The 23811-nt window shown below is 37.7% G+C and overlaps 1 protein-coding gene across 10 annotated transcripts in view; it reads right to left on the bottom strand.

The window, feature by feature from the left end:
- Nucleotides 1–23811, bottom strand: part of unc79 (UNC-79 domain-containing protein) — a 184657-nt gene that overhangs the window by 10306 nt on the left and 150540 nt on the right. For 8 of the 10 annotated variants that reach the window (XM_068381893.1, XM_068381901.1, XM_068381894.1 and 5 more), the window contains 12 exons: nucleotides 22859–22999; nucleotides 22502–22656; nucleotides 22209–22303; nucleotides 21462–21701; nucleotides 20576–20686; nucleotides 18615–18731; nucleotides 17778–17942; nucleotides 16804–16976; nucleotides 15777–15933; nucleotides 15071–15154; nucleotides 14803–14940; nucleotides 13219–13236 (listed from right to left, as the gene is read on the bottom strand). In XM_068381893.1, the coding sequence (XP_068237994.1) occupies nucleotides 13219–13236; nucleotides 14803–14940; nucleotides 15071–15154; nucleotides 15777–15933; nucleotides 16804–16976; nucleotides 17778–17942; nucleotides 18615–18731; nucleotides 20576–20686; nucleotides 21462–21701; nucleotides 22209–22303; nucleotides 22502–22656; nucleotides 22859–22999 (1594 nt within the window). The remainder of the gene's footprint in view (nucleotides 1–13218; nucleotides 13237–14802; nucleotides 14941–15070; nucleotides 15155–15776; nucleotides 15934–16803; nucleotides 16977–17777; nucleotides 17943–18614; nucleotides 18732–20575; nucleotides 20687–21461; nucleotides 21702–22208; nucleotides 22304–22501; nucleotides 22657–22858; nucleotides 23000–23811) is intronic. The other 2 variants (XM_068381896.1, XM_068381903.1) reach the window with 1 other exon arrangement.

Genomic DNA, 23811 nt, shown 5'->3' with positions numbered 1-23811 from the left:
TATTCTATTCTATGCTTAAACATTTCTCAAATTTTAATTGTAGTTCTAATGTAAACTATTAGAAAAACCGCTATATATTTAAAATTGATAATTTTTATATTTAAACTTGAAATGGTATTGAATAAATTTTAATTGTTACAATTATCATTGATAAATAATAAAAAAAAAAAAACATGCTATCAGAATAATACTACATGAACTAAATTTTAATTCTTAATCTGCATCATCTAAGAAAGAATATGAGTGCTTTAATAACAACAATGAAAGCAGTACTGTAATCAAAATTAACTTAATACGGTACAGTTTATCTGTAAATGAAAATACATCTACTTAACGCTTAGTATACTTGGAGCACAGCAGAATAAAAGAAATACAGTATTTACTTGCATCAAAGTAACCATCTTTGTAGTGTTGTAGAACTGTCCATTACATAAAAAACTATTAATGTTAGGCTGTCTTCAAGTAAGTTTTACTGATCCTTGCAAGCTCTTCGAAAATATTAAGACTGGTTGCACTTTATGTATTTAATACTACACAATAGTGAATAAATGTACAATAAGCCTTCTTCGCCTACTTATCTCTGAAATCATTGTATCTACACGATCTCGTACATTTTGCCCTGTTTTACACTTAACAACATTGCCTACTTAACCAAAATATATTTTGTCTATTGTAGGATATCATTGTACTTGAATGTTACATAATTTCTCTTTAAATGCTTTAATTTTGATGCTAAAAACTGTAATTCCCTTTATTATTTCCCTTATTTCTTATCACATATCTTTATCCTTTAAGATGGAGACAGGTACATTATATTCTAAAAGAAGGAGCATTATGCATAAGTTCAAATAATTCTTAGGGATTTGGAAAAATTAAATGGCTTACTCTACATGTCATAAGCTTGTACAATAAAGTAATATAATATATAATATAATATTTAGGCTTTTTATGTCATATCCCGCTTATCTAATAATATATGACGAGCACTGTTAAAATATACTTTGTACTTTATAGTTAAATTTCAGTACGTTTGTCTCTGCTCTCGAACAAATTAATTTCTGTACACAAGCTTTCAAGAATAAAATGTCTTAAATGGACATGGTTCATGAACAAAAAATTTAAGGTGTAAAACTTTGTTTGAACTCTTAAGACCCACGATGTACCTCCTGATCACTAACCAATGGGAAAAGATGACCTGGCCATTGTGTTTCAGGTCCCTTCCTCTCAATCTGCCCTTAGCTCTTCCTCTGTGTACACTCGCTCAAAGGATTTTAGAAAAGATTTCATGTTGCTCAAAAAAAAAAAAATAAATAAATAAACATGAAGCAAAAATATTGTAGTTAATAAGGATTGATGAAAAAATGTTGGCAATGATCTGTGAGAAATGTTATTTTCATTAGTAAAATAAATTTTTGAATATACTTACCCGATAATCATGTAGCTGTCAACTCCGTTGCCCGACAGAATTCTACGGGAGGGATACTCCAGCTATCACTATACTAGAAGGGGGTGTACTCACAAGCGCCACCTGTGGCCAGGTACTACAGTACTTGTTGTTGACGCCACCTCACTTTTTCCTCGGTCCACTGGTTCTCTATGGGGAGGAAGGGTGGGTCAATTAAATCATGATTATCGGGTAAGTATATTCAAAAATTTATTTTACTAATGAAAATAACATTTTTCAATATTAAACTTACCCGATAATCATGTAGCTGATTCACACCCAGGGGGGTGGGTGAAAAACCAGTGTACAAGACTAAAGGATAGCTAAGTATCCCGTATTTCATATAATCAGTTATCCACAATAACAATGAAATAATAAGTACCTGGTAAGGAAGTCGACTTGAACCGTTACTCTGCCTTTAATAAGATCGTCTTCCTTACTGAGCGCAGCGTTCCTCTTGGAAGGCTGAATCAACTCAAAGGTGCTAAAGTATACAGGGCTGCAACCCATACTAAAGGACCTCATCACAACCTTTAACCTCGGCGCTTCTCAAGAAAGAATTGACCACCCGCCAAATCAACAAGGATGTGGAAGGCTTCTTAGCCGACCGTACAACCCATAAAAAGTATTCAAGAGAAAGGTTAAAAGGTTATGGGATTATGGGAATGTAGTGGCTGAGCCCTCGCCTACTACTGCATTCGTTGCTACGAATGGTCCCAGGGTGTAGCAGTACTCGTAAAGAGACTGGACATCTTTGAGATAGAATGATGCGAACACTGACTTGCTTCTCCAATAGGTTGCATCCATAACACTCTGCAGAGAATGGCTCTGTTTGAAGGCCACTGAAGTAGTCACAGCTCCCACTTCATGTGTCCTTACCTTCAGCAAAGCAAGGTCTTCTTCCTTCAGATGAGAATGTGTTTCTCTAATCAGAAGCCTGAATAGTAAGAAACTGAGTTCTTAGAACTTGGAAAAGAAGGTTTCTTGATAGCACACTATAAGGCTTCTGATTGTCCTTGTAAAGGTCAAGACCTTTTTAGATAGTACCTAAGAGCTCTAACTGGGCAAAGTACTCTCTTCAGTTCATTCCCCACCAAGTTGGACAGGCTTGGGATCTCGAACGACTTAGGCCAAGGACGTGAAGGAAGCTCGTTTAGCAAAAACCGAGCTGCAAGGAACATGTAGCCGTTTCAGATGTGAAAACAATGATCCTGCTGAAGGCGTGGATCTCACTTACTCTTTTAGCTGTTGTCAAGCACACGAGGAAAAGAGTTTTTAATGTGAGGTCCTAAAAAGAGGCTGATTGGAGAGGTTCAAATCTTGATGACATAAGGAACCTTAGGACCACGTCTAGATTCCAGCCTGGAGTGGACAACCGACGTTCCTTTGAGGTCTCAAAAGACCTAGGGAGGTCCTGTAGATCTTTGTTGGTGGAAAGATCCAAGCCTCTGTGGCGGAAAACCGCTGCCAACATACTTCTGTAACCCTTGATCGTAGGAGCTGAAAGGGATCTTACTTTCCTTAGATATAACAGGAAGTCAGCAATCTGGGTTACAGTGGTACTGGTTGAGGAAACTGCATTGGTCTTGTACCAGCTACGGAAGACTTCCCCTTGAGACTGATAGATTCTGAGAGTGGATGTTCTCCTTGCTTTGGCAATCGCTCTGGCTGCCTCCTTCGAAAAGCCCCTAGCTCTTGAGAGTCTTTCGAAAGTCTGAAGGCAGTCAGACGAAGAGCGTGGAGGATTGGGTGTACCTTCTTTACGTGAGGTAGACTTAGAAGGTTCACTCCTAGAGGAAGAGTCCTGGGAATGTCGACCAGCCATTGCAGTACCTCTAAGAACCATTCTCTCGCGGGCCAGAGCGGAGCCAACCAACGTCAGCCGTGTCCCTTTGTGAGAGGAGAACTTCTGAAGTACCCTGTTGACAATCTTGAACGGCGGGAATGCATACAGGTCGAGATGGAACCAATCCAGCAGAAAAGCATCCACGTGAACTGCTGCTGGGTCTGGAATCGGAGAACAATACAACAGGAGTCTCTAGGTTATTGAGGTAGCGAACAGATCTATGGTTGGCTGACCCCACAGGGCCCAAAGTCTGTTGCAAACATTCTTGAGAAGGGTCCACTCTGTGGGGATGACCTGACCCTTCCGGCTGAGGTGATCTGCCATGACATTCATACCACCCTGAATGAACCTCGTTACCAGTTAGCTTTCGATCTTTAGACCAGATGAGTAGGTCCCTTGCGATCTAGAACAACTTCCACGAAAGAGTCCCTCCCTGCTTGAAGATGTAAGCCAGGGCTGTGGTGTTGTCAGAGTCCACCTCCACCACTTTGTTAAGCTGGAGGGACTTGAAGTTTATCAAGGCCAGAATAACCGCCAACAACTCCTTGCAATTGATGTGAAGTGTCCTTTGCTCCTGATTCCATGTTCCCGAGCATTCTTGTCCGTCCAAAGTCGCACCCCAGCCCGTGTCTGATGCGTCCGAGAGGAGACGGCGGTCGTGTTTCTGAACAGCCAAAGGTAGACTTCCTTGAGAAGAAAGCTGTTCTTACACCACGCGAGAGAAGACCTCCTCTCTTCGGAAACAGGAACTGAGACCGTCTCTAGCGTCATGTCCTTTATCCAGTGAGCAGCTAGATGATACTGAAGGGGGGGGAGGTGGAGTCTCCCTAACATGATGAACAGGGCCAGCGATGAAAGTGTCCCTGTTAGACTCATCCACTACCTGACTGAGCATCGGTTCCTTCTCAGCATGCTCTGGATGCATTCTAGGGCTTGGAAGATCCTTGGGGCCGACGGAAAAGCCCGAAAAGCTCGACTCTGAAGATCCATACCCAAGGAGACAATGGTCTGGGATGGGACGAGCTGAGACTCCTCAAAATTGACCAGGAGGCCCAGTTCCTTGGTCAGATCCATAGTCCATTTGAAAATCTCCAGACAGCGACGACTTGTGGGAGCTCTTAAAAGCCAGTCGTCTGACGGAGCCGGACACAAGATCATGGTACTGCTGCACAGTCTGTGAACTGTCAACCATGGGCAAGCGAGGAAGTACAGTGACAACCCGAATCTGTCTAGACTGTCTGGGTCGTACAGACAACTCCTTATCGGGTTGCTGAGGTTGCCGCACTGCGTCACAACCAGTCACTTCTGCTGGTTGTTGAACGTCTTCCCCGTGACACATTGACTCCGTAAACAAAAAATCCTCTAACAAGGACTAAGCTTGGACTGCATGTCTTGCAACACAGCTCAAGGTCTATGGGAGCAGGTGTGGTAACAGACGGGATTAGCGACTGAAGTGGAACCATTACCTTCCCTGGAAGCATGTTATGCTTAAATAAAAGTCCATAGGAGGCTAAGCAGCTAAAGGCTCCCTCCAAATGACAGAGTCCTCAAGGGAATATCAGAAGGAGGGAGAAAAGAACTTTCTCATCTACAGGGACCATATCCTAGAAAAGCTAAGTTCTCTCAGTGAGGGTTTCACTGGTGCAAAAGCAGCAGACTAGAAGGCAACGTTATGAAACTGCTTGACAGTCTAGTGAGTTGGCAACAACCAAAGATGTGTGACTGAGAAGCATGCGGTAAGGTATGCAGAGCATGTTGTATGCAGAGTATGCTGTATGCAGAGCATGCTGTATGTAGAGCATGTTGTATGCAGAGCATGCTGAATGCAGAGCATGTTGTATGCAGAGCATGCTGAATGCAGAGCATGCTGTATGCAGAGCATGTTGTATGCAGAGCATGCTGAATGCAGAGCATGCTGTATGCAGAGCATGTTGTATGCAGAGCATGCTGTAAGCAGAGCATGCTGTATGTAGAGCATGCTGTAAGGTAAGCAGAGCGTGTGCATGGCGTTTAACATTTCTCAGAAATTCCATGACCAGTGCTAGAGTGCTTTATGCATGCTTGCATGGGGTTTTAATATCAACATAATATTTACCTTACATTCATAACTCATGATTCATATTTTTGCCATATTTTGCGATATTGTTAAAAATATATTGCAAGGAATACAAATATATTTTTATAAGTAATACAAATAACCTCCATTATCATAATGTTTGAAAATGGAGGTAAGGTATGCTGAACAGCAGAGTCAGAACGAGCTGGAACAACAATAGTTGTGGTTTCCTCTTCAAGACTCTGTTGAGGGAACACCTGAGGCTCAGTCTGCAAAGGCTGATCAAAGGAAGTAGCAGAAGGTAGGCGCATGGGTGGAGGAGGCTGACTCCTGGCATGAGTGGCTGAACTCAAGGGTTGCGCTTGCTGAGTGGTTGGCGGATGCGCAGTAGCAAGTTCCTGAGGAACGAGTTGAGGTTCCTGCGGTGTGAGCTGAGAGCGAAAAGGTAGTGGCTGCGCAGAACGCAGTAAAAGTCTCGCAAGTTGAGGCTCCTGAGGCGCAAGGCTAAGGTGTTGAGGTGCTTGCCTTGAGGAGGGTTGAGCTCGCTGCAGCGAGAGCTGAGGAGACTGACTCATGGATGGGAGAGGTTGTTGTACCTCAAGCGAGTGTTGCCTCACTGGTGGAACAGCAAGTGGAAGCGGAGGAAGAGAGGTATAAGCCTCCTGTTCCCATTGCTGAGGTTGCCTTAAGGAAGGCGGAGGGAGCTGCACACCACTGGGATCAGTAAACTCATAACGTGGCTCAACATCGTACGCCTGGCAGGCGGAGCGAGCGCAGGCGGAGGGAGCGCAGGCGGAGCGAGCGCAGGCGGAGGCGCAACCTTCTCAGCCCGACACTCACGCATCAAGACCGAAAGTTGTGACTGCATGGACTGCAGTAGAGTCAACTTGGGGTCGGCAGACACTAAGGTCTGCTGAGGTAAAGCCTTAACAGCAGAGATCTGTTGCGGCAGAACCTTACTCCTCTTAGGCGGAGTGCATTCAACTGATGACTGAGGAGAGTCAGAGCTAACCCAATGACTGCATCCGGGTTGTTGAACTCTAACTTCGTACGTCTGGCATAGGTCTGGACTTTACGTTTAAGAGGTCTTGAGACCTGAGACCAGCGTTTTCTCCCCTAAATTTCTTCTGCAGACGAGCAAAATAAGGGCTCAATCGTCTGCGGGTGGGAGTGACGGTCTCGGTAAGACACGCCCGCAACCACCGAGGATACTTCTGTGCGCCGATCAAGGCCTGCTGAACCCTTTTGCCCTTCGACATTGCTTCTCCCCTGGGCTTGGGAGCTTGCAAGAGGTCCCGGACTGGGAGGACGACTGGCGCGCACAGAAGTACCCTCACGCACAACACTGACACACTTTGCGCTAATCACTTATCACTTTGATTTTCTGTTTGCACTTATTTCACTGAACTCGAAACTTTAAGTGGTTTGTACCTGAAACACGCAATTCTATCCTTTCTCAAAAGTTAGTAATTGCGAAAACAGAATTACAATGTAACAGAAAAATCTAATGAAAGATAAATAATTCAGTGGCTGGAAAGAGACTAAACACTAGATCACTCTAGAAACGTTTACCTTCTTCCCCTAAAGAGACTAGGGAGAAGAGCAAAAACGATAACAACGTTACTCGCTTGAATGAAACGTTTATCCTCCTCTTTCTCCCTCCGTCTCTATCTCTCTCTCTCTCTCTCTCTCTTGACTTAGAACCTGAGAGAAGAGCCCAATCATACCTGAGAGAAGAGCCCAATCATATATATCGTTAAAACATATTATTGTTAAAGGAAAAAACTGAAATATTTCCCAAAATGAAAAGTTCCTTTATTAGGATTAAAACCATTAAGTTAAGAAAGAATGAACAAAACGCTAGACACGGTTACTCTTACTGCAACGTGAAACCGTGAAAATTCTTTCTCTATCGTAACGATAGAGCGCAAGTTGAACGTTCTGAACGTCAACAACTGCAGAGACAAAACAAAACGTTAGTTCAACTTTGAAAACAGTACGAGACTATCAAAGAAATTCTTTCAAAGACATTAAAATAGCATAATATGTTAACAGGTAAAACCGAAATGACGGGCTCAATGTTAATTAACTTCGGTACCAAGAAAAGACCGCCTACTATTAGGAAGGTCGAATATAAACAAATATAAAAATTAATTTTAATAAGTTTATAATAAAAGGAAGTTAATCGAAGAGGCCTATAAGAGGCGGAGAGATATAAAATAAATCTATAACTTTTGTTAAGCAAAATTAAGAAAGAGAGTCTATACTCTCTTAGACACCAACACTTCCGTCTAAGGGAAGGGTCGGCCATTTAAAGGTGAAAGAGAGTTCATACTCTCTTCGTCACCATAATTAATCAAATTAATTCCAAAAGCTAACTAAGCTAATATAGAAGTTTCCAGTATAGCGAATAGCTGCAAATTTTAGAGAAATACTTCACCAAACCGTGAACAATACTCCAAAATCATAAGCGTATCCAAGAACGTCTTGCCGGAAGCACGACAGAGGAAAAAGTGAGGTGGCGTCAACAACAAGTACTGTAGTACCTGGCCACAGGTGGCGCTTGTGAGTACACCCCCTTCTAGTATAGTGATAGCTGGCGTATCCCTCCCGTAGAATTCTGTCGGGCAACGGAGTTGACAGCTACATGATTATCGGGTAAGTTTAATATTGAAAAAGTAAAATTTCATGTCAACCTTGTGAAATTTATTCTTGGAACAAATACTGAGAGTGATCCTTTTAAGGCAACTAAAGTGGAGTTTGTAAAGGTTTGAGGATAAGTGGCATACACTGTATGGTAAAGATGTCAGTGTTAACAAAGAAGAGACAGAAAATTGTTACATCAGAGATCCATTCCTACGAAGGGCCTTAGACTTTTCCTCCTTGTAGGAGGTGTCTATCCTCATGAGGAGCTTTGAACAGTTTCCCACCCCAGGATTTCAAGTCCTTGAGTTGAAGGTGACACGTGTGCACAAATCTCTTAAGTGTGTCCCATATAAGCCTTTGATATGGGTGTCAAACAGTGATCTGACACTTGATACCGTCTTCCTGCGAGTCTTGGAGTTCGTAGCCAAGAACCAAAACTCAGAACCCAGCGGTCCACCAAATGAAGTTAGAGGCCTTCTCCATGTCTTTTCCCCCAAGAGACAGTCATAAGAAATCTAGAAGACTTGCTTCTCTTTCTTGTGAGGGCTCTACAGAGCTACGTTAAAGAGGACTTGGTGCTCCAGGCTTGAGCACCAGACTTTAATAAGCACCAGCAGGACTAAGAGAAAAATATCCAAGAGATAACACTTATGTTCTGTCTTCATGAGACCATCAAACGGATTATCCTTTAACTAATGAGGGGATTGAAGGGCCCTCTCAGGCAAGGGCTCAAAGTCAAGGGACATCAGCTCCACTCGATCAGTGGTACAGGTTTTGAAGGGCTGAATCTGAAAATGCCAGACAACCTTAACTTCCCACCACTTACGAAAGTATACCCCAGTATTTAGATACCTTTACCCTTGGTCTAATGGTGGCTGCTCAACAGGTTATGCAGCCAGCCTACTTTCCTCATGGGACAAGAAGCATCTCATCTAAGATGGCTGTTTCGACATAAGCCTGGAATGAAAGGAAAAATCACATGCTTTCTACTCTTCTTTCTTCCCCTTTCCTTGGGGGTGCAGCATTCATGGGTGTTATAAGCTGTACTGAATGTCAGATGCAGCTAAGCTTCATAAATGAGAAACCTTGTTAAGAAAAGTCTCCTCCGTCTTCCCTGATAAGGACAAGCATGGATAGAATATATACAAACCTATTTATACTGTGTATAGATTAACACAACATAGCCGGTATAAGAATATAGATTCTCCTATATGACCGAGAGAAATTTGATAACTTACTTTCACCACAGATAGGACCCAAGGATCAGGTTGAAGGGTTTCATAAACCTAATGAAAGTGGGACAGCTACTGCTATTGTGTTCTTTGATTAGATCGAACCCAAATGGCCTATCACTGTTACGAAAGGACTCACTTGGAGTGATAGGAAATCATCTACAATGCATGTGTAAAATCCTCCTCCAATAATGACAGATGGTCAAGGTCGAGAAAAAACCTTCCGAGCATGCTCCAAAGAGCAACACTCCAAAGGACAATTCCTCTGACGGTGGGGAGGGTCAAGCACACAAGCTGTACCTCCCAACTGAAAAAGCAGGAACTGAAAAACATTTCCCTCACGAAGGAGCCTGAAAGGACCCCCCCTCCGAAGGCGGATTGAAAACTCGGCAGGGAACCCTGAAGACACTAGAGGCTGCTACAGGAGGGGCTAGAAGTTCCAAGACAGACTGGAGAGGCAGGAACTGTAGGACATTTCCCTCAGGAAAAGCACCTAGGAGAAGACTCCCTCTAAAGGAAGACAGGAGACAAGGCAGTTTTCCTGTGCACACTAAAAGCATCTGTAGGAAGATCTATAAGTTCCATGATGGTTTGAGAAGCAGTAACCAAATGGCGCATCCCTAGGGAGAAGTGCCCAGGAGAAGACTCTCCCTCCAAAGCCTCCAGGAGACTAAGCAGCTTCTCCGTGGGCACTGGGAACACCTGTAAGATGATCTAGAAGTTCCATGACAATTGGAGAAAAAACATCTGAAGGGCGCCTGACAGGGTTCTCCCTCCGGAGCCTCCAAAGCAAGACAGGACCTCTGCAGCTTCCTCCAGAAACTGGAAGAGTCTGTAGAAGGTCTGAAAGATCACAACGATCTGGAAAATCGGCAACTGAAGTGCACTAACCAAGGAAAGATCCCCTGGGAAAACTCCTTTGCCCTCCACAGGAAGACTGGAGGCAACACAGTTTTTATAAAGACACCACAGGGGCAAAAGGAGGGTCTGGGAGTTCAATGCCGATTCAGAGAAACAGAAACAAAGGGCACTTGGGAAGGCGCATAGAAGACTCCAATGGTAGGCTGGAGAAAATGCAGCTGTACTCCCAAGACACTGTCTGTAGGAAAATTAGAAGTTACATGACGAACTGGAGAGACACCAGAAGGGAATAAGATCCCCTCTATAGAGGGAAGATCTGGCAAGGTTAATGCCCCTGAGAAGACCTCCAGAAGAGCAAGGCCCTGGGTACGAAACTGAAGAAGACACTTGCGGTCACCAGCAGCACCTCACAAGGAGCAGATCGTCTGGAGGGGAGACGAGTCTCCCCTGAAGGTCCCTAAACAGGCCAGGTTAGGACAGTAAAACCCAAAGAGCTACTGCCTTCAGGGAAAGGCTACTCCTCCTCCCCTGTGGGGTTGGGGGGGGTCCTCCACGGAAACATCCACCTCTAAGTCCTGAGAGCTTCCACTCAAGCTGAAAAAAAAAAGACCCCCCTCAAGAGGAAGACACTTCTGCTTCTCAAGGGAAAAGGGAAGGCCTTAACACCTTGAGGATTGCCAAGATTAAGTGTTATGAGAGAGGTAGTGGTTAAAGGGCACTGAAGACTGCTTCCCCAAGGATGGAAATCATATAAGCCATGAAGTCCAGTCACCCAAATGCTAAGCATTGACAAAACTCAAAGGCTAAGAACACATACTTGCAAGAAGCTCTTGGAAGTGGTGGAATCCTCTGTAAGAATCCAGGGGGAGACTTTTTTTTTTTTTTTTTTTTTTTTTCTTTCGAGAAGGCGCCAAACCATGACTAAAAGCCCTTCAAACAATTCATCAACATGCTGGATTTTAAAGAAAACGAAATTAACGATGCCGAAAATTCCAGTCACTGAGAACATGTTCTCGCCTCCCCGCTACCAGTAGGTAATTACCTGTCAGTATGTACACCTTGTTATTACTTTAAAGTGTCGTGCTCCAGCTTCGCTGTTATCTATTCGCATAAGGTGAAAGAAAAAGGTCTTTGTTTATATAGAAATAAAATCTAATTAAGAGAACTAACTTATTTAGCGGAAATAATTTGTACCAATCTACAAAAACCTTGAAAATATTCAAGTAGCACTTTTAGAACACCACTTTCTTAGAAAAAATTTCTTTAATGGCATATTTCTTTAGCATAGTGGAGACTTTGTCCAGAACACAAACTTCCTCACTGCCAGTCAGATAGGACTTGAAGGATACTAGCTGATATGAGGATGGGGTAAGGGGGATCCCGGAAGAATGACCATATTCATATCAAAGAATTTTCATACCTAAGACTCCATACCAATCCATTCTTGTGAAATCACAAAGGCCTGGAAACTTTTGAGTGGTGATAGATGTCTGTAACTACCATTTTCACTAAGAAACTTTTAGTGAAGGAACAGCATCAGTCGACAAAGAATTACCACCACCAAGTTTTCACTAGTGCCAGTTAAACCAAGCCAGACTGAGTAGGTATCAACTTTAAACAAAGGCCCTTATTACAGGAACAGAAAATTACAGGGTCAAGATGATTATGGCAATGATTTGAGTAGCAAAAAGGTGATATGCTTGTTAAGGAAAACCTGAATTCAATAAATTTACAAAGTTGCTGGTGAGGAAGATGTAATGAGGGTCCCATGTCAGGCAATCATAAACAACCCGTACCATGTCCCTTCACCCTAAGCATCCTGTCTGGCAGAGTAGTTCCTATCGATTCAGCAAAGGGAGTGTAATCAATCTTTGCTAAAGATTCATCATACATACAGTTTAGCCACCTGTACTTCATAAGGGAGCCGAGAAGGACATTTGAAATTAAGAGATACCAGAGGCCCCACTTCAAAAGATGTATCAAACCAAAAAGCATGAATTTCCTTAAAAGACTTTTCCTCAGTCCTCGAGAAACACCACACAATCCAGAAAGAAGAAATCTAGCTTTTTAAGAAGGATTACATGGAGTACTTGAGTACTAGGGGACTGTAAGACTCCCAAAAAACAGTTGTGCATACCTTGGGATTTGACAAACTACCAAATACCAGCTTATGGAAATAACGAATAATCAAATGTAGCTAATAAAAAACCAGTTGTAGGTCTGGCAAGGCGAGATGCGCAAGGTCGAGAAGATAAATTACTCAAGCAGTGCGAAAGAATACTTTCACGACCACATGAGAGAATGAGGAATGCCCATGGTCATTGGGACATAATGGTTAATTTTAACAGGCACAGTATACCTGTACTTCATTATACTGCATGAAGATGCAGACTATTCTCCTCACTGGTACGTTTTAAAGAATACTTGGTAGTGGAAATCTGCAACTCAAGACTCAGGAAGAGAGATAATCAAAGTTGTGCCATAGATGGGAAAAATCAATTCGATGACCCTTCAAGCACACAAAATTACTAATTTAATATAAAGGGCAACAAGTTTAATTAAACAAAAAGATGAAAAATATAATTGGAATTAAGTGAAGAGTGGAAAACCTAAGGCACAAATGTTAAAAGTAATTTGGAACCTATCCTGGTAGATCAATAAAACCAATGTATGGTGATTGAGGTGTCATAAGAGGATTGAGCATATGCAGAGTGAACTTTCTCAATCTTGTGTGGTACAAGTTAATGCGTCTGGAAATGTGTGTACCACAGAAGAAAGACAATATACGATCAATTAAGCCGAAATGAGAAAATAATAAACAGAATATAAATCTTTTAGTTCCACATCATCATTAATCTACTTAATGATATGGATACACTAGCTAAATTTGATAAGCTGTTGTGTAATAAAGCAAACTTACATCACTGGGAGAATGAAGCTGTACTAATCTAATATACATACTTAATAGTTTTCATGTTTAAGATATCTAACTTGAAGGTGTTTACATTTATATCAACAAAGATTTCTTCTTGTTCTACGGGATTAAGTATCCATCCATATTTTATGAAGTTACAATCTGATTTATACTAAGTGGTGAAACTCAACAAGGTTTAGCAGAGGGTAACAGAAATACCTGGAAAGCTTCTGATTCCTGGGGGGCCATTGGCAGGGGAGTACAGGGAGAGTGCATAATAATAGAGCTTAATGTTCAAAATACACTATATCACAAAGTATTTTCTTATTTACAATTCACAAAAACTAGACAACATGAAATATACAGCAAACAAACAACCCCTGCAAAAATGTATTTTCAAAACAAAACACTTGTTGAAGAAAAGTGGAAAGTGAAGTATATCTACATTAGCAGTCACTTTAAAGAATAGTTGATGTTAAAAAAACTACCACCTTCATACCCGATTGACAAAATATGGAGATGATTCTTGGTATAAGTTTTAAAGCCATAATGAGAGGATAGTTTCAATGTTCTTTTCAATTTCTATTGGTAATATAAAATTAATCAATTACAGTAGTCTTACATCATCAATTTTCAAGATATCTTACCTTGACTGCCTTAACTAAGTTATGTCAAAATATTTAGTATGTTAACCACCTTTCTTTAAAGTTGCTAAATACAATTTTATTTAAAATTCTTGGCTCATAGAACCTTTACTTGACATTACAAATACAGTAGATAAAAATTACATTTAATTCTTCAGTACAGTAAAGGGAATTTCTTAATAGATTAACTATGCTCTTTAAAAAGGTGGCTACCTTCTGCTATGGGCTACCTGCCTTATGTTATAATAAAGATTTTTAAATGATATAACAAGCTCAGTAATTATATACACATTATTTATGATAGAAAGTATGTCATTTTTACCAGGCTAATTTAGAAAAATATGAAGTTATAATATCTCTCCTGTATAACACACCTAAAAAAAATTAAACTTATTCAAGGGTCAGTCATGACAATCCATAATTAAGAAACATTTGAAAATTATAGAGATTAAAAACTTGATTATTTATGACCAAAGTGTCCTAACTAATTTTATGGAAGAGTTAGTTCATTCTTACTAATCAAGTGTAAACTTGAGATAATTCTTTGATATTTTTTAGTTTTAGTTTACTATATTGTATTTAGCATTTTCAAGTTTATAAAAAAATGTATTTAAACACTCCAGATTACTCGGGTCTATTTTTGTATCTTGGCGTTCACAATTTGAATCATTATAGGAAAGATATCCCTCCCATCCTTTCAAGCCTTCCAATCTTAACTGTTCACTCCAATTTTCACCCCTCGTTAATGAATGCATTTTTTAGAATGTGATTTTGTCATCTCGTTAAAATAATTTCTAAGAATAATCTTAATTTCCCACTTTTCCTATGCCATTTCAACATCAATAATGTAATCATAATCTAAAATTCATTTTTTTTTAAATGAAGTAAGTTCCATTGTATCCATATACAATATAATTACATGTAAATACTGTAACTTTATACTTTCCACTTTTCTTGCCATTTGCTGTAGGAAATGGGCCACAGATGATACAATGTTACCGGATTATAATTAATCAAAATTGTATCAATATTTCTCTTAAAATTTGTGACCCTATTAACACTTAACAAAAAACACAGTCTAAGTACAGACTACTACAGAACATATTAATACAAATATCTTTTTTCTGTTTCATTTTAAACAAGGAAAAACAACACTTACCACTTTTGAATGTGACACGAGCTGAAGAATACCTGGCGTTACTTTAGCCCAGAAATCCGTTAATATGGCCGAGATATTCGTGCTGCTGTCATTACTAGGTGAACTTCCCATTCCTCTCTCTAAATAAACTGTCCATAGCTGAAGTATACATAACACTAAGTACTATAAATTTCATCCAAGTTTTTATATTATTTTCTGCTCAAGTAAAGACCTCATGGTTATTATAATATGTGCACATTTTTTATTAATTCAAAATATTAATCTTTACCTGACATAAGATGAATGCATGGAATAGTGAAGACATGTGGAGTACTGATGCTTTTGATTGCTCAGCAAACCCTCCTAATATAATCTGTGAAAATAATAGAAGGAACTATAAAAGGCAGGAGGTTTAATTACAAATGAGCTATTTCTAGCATAAAATTCTCAGATTCATCTTTTATTTTCTTGTAACAAGAAGGGTTGTCAATGGAGATATCATTAGTTAATAGATTATTCACGTCTGGTGGAATTAAAATTACTTTTCTAATTCCATCTGAAATAAAGGTATCTAATATATATTTCACTTTTTTTTATTTATCACAAACCTATATTTTATTTACCCATTCTTCATTAAGCAGCAAGGTTAGATTTTTCCGTTGCGTAGATCAGGACTATTATATGAAAATGTAATGAAATGACTTGATGTACAATATAAAGTACAGCAATACATAAAAACATCATTGTTACTGTTATTACCCATCCACAACATGAAATGGATTAATTGTTTATCATGAGACCATCCCAGAACCCAAATATTTGAGTGACTAGATTGTTCTACAAAACTGCACGAGTGAGAAGCAATATGAACATCAAGCGAGTAATGTAATAACAAATTTTATTATTAAAATTCCATTTTCACTATTTCTATACCACAAATAAAAAAAAAAGAAACCCAGCCTACCATCCCTTTGGAAAACTAGGTAAATGTTTACCTGAATGTGATCTGCAATGTGACACGAGGCCTCTGGTGGAATAGGCTGACAAATAGATGAAGCAGAGTTCCCAATCAAACAAGAGTGAGTAAGTCCACCAAGTAAGAGCCATGATAGTAAACGGATGTGAGACACACAGTCGATAAATTCCTTTTGCCTGAAATGGAAAGTGGCAATCTTTCATCCAAAGAGTGGCAAGTTATAAGATTATTTCATATTATACACATTTAAAAATCTGATATATATGCCAAAAGAAATTTTTAAGAGCATTTAAAACGAATTCTGAAAATATCCATAGTGCTCGAGCTTCAGCTTTAAAATTAAAATATATCTACTGAAAGTACAGTAATTAAAGAAGCTGGATACAACATTCTTCAAAGAAGTATCTGTTTACATATTTTACCAGGAACAAGAATAAGTCTTTAACTCTCCCTTTTTGTAATTTATTTGCTACAGGTCATTGTTTACATATTTTACGCTATGACACTTGAACAGCTATTGACAAAATTCTCATTATTTCTAAAATTAAACCCACCACACGCATTTATACTTGAGAAAAATGTTCTATCTATGCTAAAAAAAGGAAATCTTTTACTGTATCCTGAATGTGTTTTCTACTGGAAAAAAATATAGTCTCCCACCAAATCATTAATAACTCGTGAAAATTCAAATTCATTCCTCTCTTCAGCCTCATTGAACAAGCATATTTTCTTAACTAGTGGTGTACCACTGATCCCACAACAAAGCCCTCTCTAATTCTGTTTACTTCAATGATCACTGCGAGTAAAGTCTGTTGAGCTCTTGTTCCTTTAAAACCATGAAGAAAACTTATGAATTATATTCTTGCATAATACTGTATGATTCTATACAATCTTCACATACAGTAGATGAAATAGACCCAATAAATATGTTTATATATGCAAAATACGTACAAAAAGCAATACTGTACATTTCTTGATAAGTAGAAAGAACATACACTATTTTTAAATTGCTCTACTTTTTTTTTTTTTTTAATGAAATGTCTTACCCTTGTTGAACTGCTGTTGGTGGGTTATTAAGCCAAGGTAGATATTTAGCTATGGCTCGTTGGTCCCGATTATTTCCTCGAGAGATCTCCAGAGCAATGTATTGAGATATACCTGCTTTAATGAGGCCGCCCATAGTATCCTCATTAAGACCAACACTAGCTCTGCAGTTAGACTGTAAAAATTAAAGTGATAAAATTCTCTTGAAATAATACTCCTGTAAACAAACATTACTGCATGCATACAGTATTGAGTAAATACACAATATTTTACACTGCTGATAAAAAAATTTGAGTTCATAAGGGAGCGTCAACAAAGCGGCTGAGAGAAAAACCAACAAGGTTATCAAATGAACGTGTGTCGCTACCTAGAAATCCCAAACAGACAAATATAATACTCAACTTGGGAGAGACACAGGTTGAGCCCAGAAATTTGTAATCTCTTTGAAATTATTTTAATGCAAACTGAGTAATCAGTTTATGATGCCATCTGGTTTCAATAAAGGACTTAGTATATTTACATGTTAAGTATAAATCACAAGCATATAATTGAAATGTTAAAATTTGCTGATTATAGCTACATCAATAATAATCAGCTGTCAAGATGGCAACACCATGTCCCAATTATAAATCTGATTCACAGGATAAATACTCCTCGTCATCAAAATTGAATGTTCATTCTTGTAGAGCTCTCTTTCCACATAACATTACTTGAACAAACAAATTGTTCAACCACTTATATTAATAGTGAAAGTCAAAACACACAAATATTACAATAGCAGTTTTAAAAGAAAAAAATGCAAATACACTTAATGATTAAATTCAAAGCAAAGCTAAAGGAGTAAAAGGTTTTAATTATGAAATATTGCCTAATTTAACAAGTAAATAAACTGCGTCTATTAACAAAATGTTAACCATAAAAAAATTGAAGATATGAAGATGCAGAAATGAAGAAAAACTAAGTTAACTGGTATTACCTTTACTTTTGTGAGAGTGTGCACATCAGCAATGAATTCTAACGCATCGTGAAGATGAGATCGCATACATTCGGCAGCACTAGTGTTGGGAAGATTGTGGATATCCTGGATGTCTTTAGGGAGGTCTCCTACTACACTGTTACTGCCCAATGTTCCTCCGCTATCCTGTTGAATGGAAATTTTTCTGAATTTTACATAGACCAAATAGATAATACATACATACATATACCAAGGCACTTCCCAAAATTTTGGGGTAGTCGACATCAATAAAGAAACAAAAACAAAAAGGGGACCTCTACTCTCTACGTTCCTCCCAGCCTAACAAGGGACTCAACAGAGTTTTGGCCGGGGGGGCATAAAAACAAGAAATAGATAATACTTCCTGTAAATTGAATTAGTTCTAATTCTAAATGGCATTTCATTTTGAAAACTATCAAAGATTCATAAGCAATTAAAAAATTTTTTAGTACTCTTACAAATTTATTTTACATATTGCTAAATAAATAACGCATTGGTTTCAACATTATCATTCAGGAATTATGATTTAATATCAACCACTGTAGTGTTTGATATAGACATTATAGTGCTATATTAAACAATTTTCACTAGGTTATTTTCCTAATGAGGTTATATTAATAATAACAAAACAGCCCTTTGTTTTGCTGAGTGGCTCCCCAAATCACTAAATATTCATTAAAAAGATAACAAAAAAATAAAAAAAGTTCAGAAACATTTCTACATTGTTAATATTTGTTTATATGGGAATAATTATTGGAGGCAGTCTATATAGCAATTTTTTTACAAAATATAGATTAATTCTAACAACTGTATACTTACTTGAACAACTAACTGCACAAGCAGAACTAGATTAGTGTCGGGAATAGATGTCTTAAACTTGAGAGCCTGGACTAACTCGTAAACAACTAGGCGTGAAAGAAGCAGTTTGTCTCTCTCCTAGAAAATGTAAAGGAAACTTGCTTTAAAACTTCAACCGTAATTAGAAAGCTTTCAATGTATTTAGATAGGTAGATTTTTTAATAGGCAGCTTTACTTGAAAGTTCCAAAGAATAGATTTAAAAAACCAGCAAAATTCACACACAAGGTAAAAAACGGCTATCAAATTGCGTGCTAAAAAAGGAGTGACGTTACTGGCGTGGGATTGTTAGTAGTAGTGGGATGTTGAACGGCACCTCGCTGTTCGGGGATTTTGACAGGAGATATCTAAATGGTGCGAGGCCTTTGGTTGTGATTCATCACGCCCCAGTATTATATCGAAACCTTATATAGGTGAGCGAGCTGGGTTCAACCTGGCATCCCTATGCAATTTTTTCTCTGGTAATATATAGCAGTTATATACCTTAGAAATGGTGCTAAAGGAGCATTTCACTGGGCGACACGGGTCTCTCGCCCAGAAATAGATTTTTCCTTCGTCAAAATCCCTTTTTTAGATATGAATTAAACTAAAGTACAATTAAAATAACCATATAAAAAATATCCCTTATGAAACCATAGATAGGAAATACTGTTCCTATACAACATTCTACTTGCAATTGTTGTATTTTCATGTTTCAAATTTAAAGTTGGATTCAATGATAGGCTAGTGATTAAAGTTGTACTTCAAGTTGTCAGAATAAAAATGTCCAATTAGTTGATAGCAAAGACTCAGAATTGATCCATAAGTCCTTCATTACTCTTCTGCAAAAAAATTAGCACTTCCAAAGGATATTAGATTTTTACAAGGAGTAACAATGAAAAGTCATAAGAGATTCAAAGCCAGAGTCGTATATTACAGATAAGTAAATGGAAAAAGCTATGAGTAAATTAGTGAATGAGTTAGTGTAAGAGATTTTCATGCGATGATTGAAAGAAATTTAGGATTTATGTATGGTGTATGCTTTCGCCGTTATGAAAGCTGATGTAAGGAATGCAAATATGACAATAGTGAATAAGAACTGTCTCTGTGAAAATAAAATTGATAACAGAGGTAGTAGCACTTAAAATAAATTGTTGATCAAGTTCATAGTGAGTAGCACAAAGGATTGAAAATGTTGGGATAAAAATGTTACTTTAATTGAAAAGTCGAAGTAAAGCATTTATAAGTGATTGGGTAAAATGCATTCTTTAGTAATAAAGCCAGTTTCAACAAAAACAAGGGGGGAAAAATCCTTGGAAGAATTGGTTAATAGTTATTAAAACTTAATACAATGATCAAAGTGAAGTGTGTTTCGATATACATTCAGGCAATGAAACTCAAAACCCCATGACTATGAATGGCAACAGTACAATAATTATATCGTCACAACCTACTATAAGGCAACTAAAAAGTGAAATCCAAAATATTCCAGCAGCTACAAATTAATCTAAAAGAATCAAAACAAATGTGAGACAGATAAATGCTTAGTGCTAAAAACTGTATAGAGAAATGAAGGATAATGTGACAACATTTTGAAATTCTTGAAATTAAGAGACCAAAAATACTCGTTATACAGAAATATTTTGCCCGGCATATAAAATAAATATAACATAGAAAAAAGTACTGTACACTGAAGTAGTCCACAGGTCATAACACAATCTAATCAGGCATTGGAATAGTTTAATTGTTGATTACTGTCATTTAATTGAAGCTTGTGTTGTACTCATTTCTAGCCACAAAGTTAAATTGAAAAGCCTTCAATACTATAATATTAGAATTAGGAGCATGCATTATAGATCTATAAATATGCTCAGAAGTGTTATTATATAGAGTATAATATACAAAAGGTAAATAAAATGCACCTTGACCAAAGAGAATAACTCACCCTTGAGAAAATTCTGTTGCACAGATGGCAGAGGTCGCTCAGATGTTCATATTTCATGGGTGAATTTTGAATTGCATGGCTCACAAGCTTTGAGACTGGATCAAGGATGCTCTGAAAATTTAATAGGAAATTTTACTGTTTGCTAATGACTATAAATTCCAACGAAGTTGGAAGGAGGTTATTTTTTACCCTGTATGTGTTTGTTTGTGAAGAGCTTCCTGGCCACAATTTTAATCGTAGAGTAATGAAATGTAAAGGGATTATTTATTATGTAAAAAGCTGAAAATTATTAAAATTTTGGAAAGTCACGGTAACGGTCAAGCAAAATGTCCAATGCACATAATCAGCCATGAGTTTGGACATCGTTGTCACAGAGACTTCAAACTTGGTTCATATTTGAGTGTATGAAAATCCATGCCAATTAATACATGTTACAGTCAAGGTCAAGGTAGAGAAATGAGCTGCCGCAGCGGAGGTCTACGCTCTACTGAGTGCCCCTTTAGTTTTCCTTGTTTTTATATGTAAAATTGTGTACTGTATTATGTTACTGATAAAGCCTGGGTCATAGTACCTAGGAGAAGAGCTGAGAATGTTGTGATAATAAAAAATATGTAATGAACACAAACTTTTTATAAAAGGTTGGTTCCTATTTGAATATAATTGTTTTTTTTTTTGTTATTGTGTGATACAATTATTAGCAGTATCATTAATGATATTTCTGATGTATTTAGTATTTACATTGTGGTCACTTGAAAGATTTTATGGAGGATTTTGCCAAGTCACTAAGGTGCAATTTTCCCCAGTGTACTTTAAATGCATTCTAATGTGAAATAATAACCCTAATAATTCAGTAAATGTTCAAGGAATTTCAACACTCATATCTTACCTTATGCGATGCAACACCAATGATTCTTAGGACAGCAACTAAAATTCGCAAGACAGGATTGAGGTCCACCAGAAGGTTGACCGACAGAAGAACTTTCCGCAGAAACGTTTCAAACAGTGGGACAAGGCCAGAATTCAATCCTCCACCTCCATCCTGACTGACACATTCCATATAAAGGGCAACATTTCCCAGAAGGTGAGAAAGGTTTTCTGTTGGCAAGACCTTCTTGCTGTTCAGATTCTGTGGTAAAAGCAATGAGGTCTCATTTATGTTTAATAAGGAAAATTCATCTCAAAATCTTAACCCTTTTACCCCCATGCTATTTGGAAATTTCCAACCCTCAACCCCCAAGGGGTTATTTTTTTTCAAGCACATTTTGCAGTATATTTTGTTTAAATTGCTCTAACAGCCTTAATTTTTGTCATAGAGAGGTCAGGTTGGTCTCATTCTCTTGGAAAATGCCTGAATTTTCTAAAAAAAATTATCAAAAATATGAAAAAAAAAATTTTTATAGCAATTTTTTGCAAGGACGTACCGGTACGTCCATGGGGGTAAAGGGATGGCTTTTGTGAAACGTACCAGTACGTCCTTTGGGGGTAAAAGGGTTAATAACTTTTTCCCTTATTCCATATGCCTACTGTATTTACATCTTTTACTGTTGGGGTACTTGTAAAAAGCAATATTTTATTTACATAATGCCATTCAGTCAGCTTGATAAAGTTAAACAAACAGAAGGAAATCTCATACCTCTAGAAGCAACTGAATTGGAGCAGAAGGATTCAATTCATTAAAATCTGTTAATGCCTGGGATAATGTTCTAAAAAGTTGCAGTCGTTGATGTTCTGAAGAAAAAAAAATGAATCTGTATAATTATGTTCTTTTTAAGTAATTACTCTCCATTAAAATTTATTAATCAACCACCTTTATTTTAAAGACATTTTCTAATTTTCAAGCAAGTTTTATCAACATTCAGAAATAAATAACAATATTCTTATTTCTAACTTATGGAAAATTATACAGATTTCTAATGCTCCAATTACCTTCAATATTTGTGTAGAATATTTGGTTGAAGATTTGGTTGGGAGCCAACTGATGTAGAACGCAACGCAAAAACTGTCTCCCAATACTGGTAGCTGACCCAGGGAAATGAATTGCACTCTCATATTGCCATGAAAATACCTCACTATCAGCCACCCTACAAAGTGAAAATAAATGGAATTATATAATAGAGACATAACTAGGGCATAGATATGGTCACTTAAAAGGCTCATAACAAAATATCAGAACAACCTATTGAGCAGCTAGATTAGAAACAGTTACAAAATCAAACCTGATATTATTGCAGCAAAGATATTAATTAAAAAACAATTCAATCAAATCATTTCTCCAATCCTTACCTCGCGACAGTCTTCAACATCCTTGGAAGAAGTGGCGCTGCCAGACCAGGTTGACGATACACAAACGTGGAGAGAATTATGATACATAATCCTAAATCCTCATTGGAGAATTCCTCAATTATCTCAGCACATTCCATACATCTGCAAAAAATGAATAAGATTCTAAGGACTGATGAAATTGACAGACTTCTAATTGGAACCCAGTATGCTGCAATAAAAAAATTATAATGGAAACCTTAGTAACCAAATAATTCATTTTTTCTTACGCTATATTTCAATTGTCCTTTTATTTCACAATTCAAGTGGCATTAAAACAAAATAGAATTTATGCAACAGCATTTTTTGAAATGTATATAAATAATTAAAGCCCAAACATTTCTAAAAAAATAAACCAATAATAATAATCTGGAGTAAAATCCACAATAACTTTTCTCAGGATACAGTACGGTACATCTAAATTTATCCAGAGGTATGTTGTCCTTTTTTTTATTTCATTACATAACATAAAATAAAAAATGAGTAAAATCTTGAAAGATCTCTGTGCAGATTTGATTAGTTTCTCAGGGAAACTATAGTGAGTTCCAATTTTCTCAGCACCTTTCATGATTTCATGAGATCTAATTACATAAAAGAATAATGGTATTCAACAATTTGTAAAGGATTCCACCAAAAACTTTATCTTATGATCAGCTCTATAATAGTTTCAATAATTATAACCAATATTTAATTGTTATTCAAGACTGCCTTTAAAGGAGAATGATTTAGCTAACCTAAACTTCACAAATTTCCCTTACTGTTCAATTCTCTATCAATTTATATAAATTACGAAGACAAGACACCAACGAGACGATCCAAGTATATATACCATATAAAACAAAATACTTATTACACTGAATGGTAATCTAAACAAAATGTTTCTCACAGATTCAAACCACTGTATAGATTTCCAAATC

The sequence above is a fragment of the Palaemon carinicauda genome, chromosome 10 (assembly GCF_036898095.1).
Source record: "Palaemon carinicauda isolate YSFRI2023 chromosome 10, ASM3689809v2, whole genome shotgun sequence".
Classification (NCBI taxonomy): Eukaryota; Metazoa; Arthropoda; class Malacostraca; order Decapoda; family Palaemonidae; genus Palaemon; species Palaemon carinicauda.
Note: the sequence above shows the minus strand (reverse complement) of the source record. Positions and strands in the feature narration are given on the sequence as shown.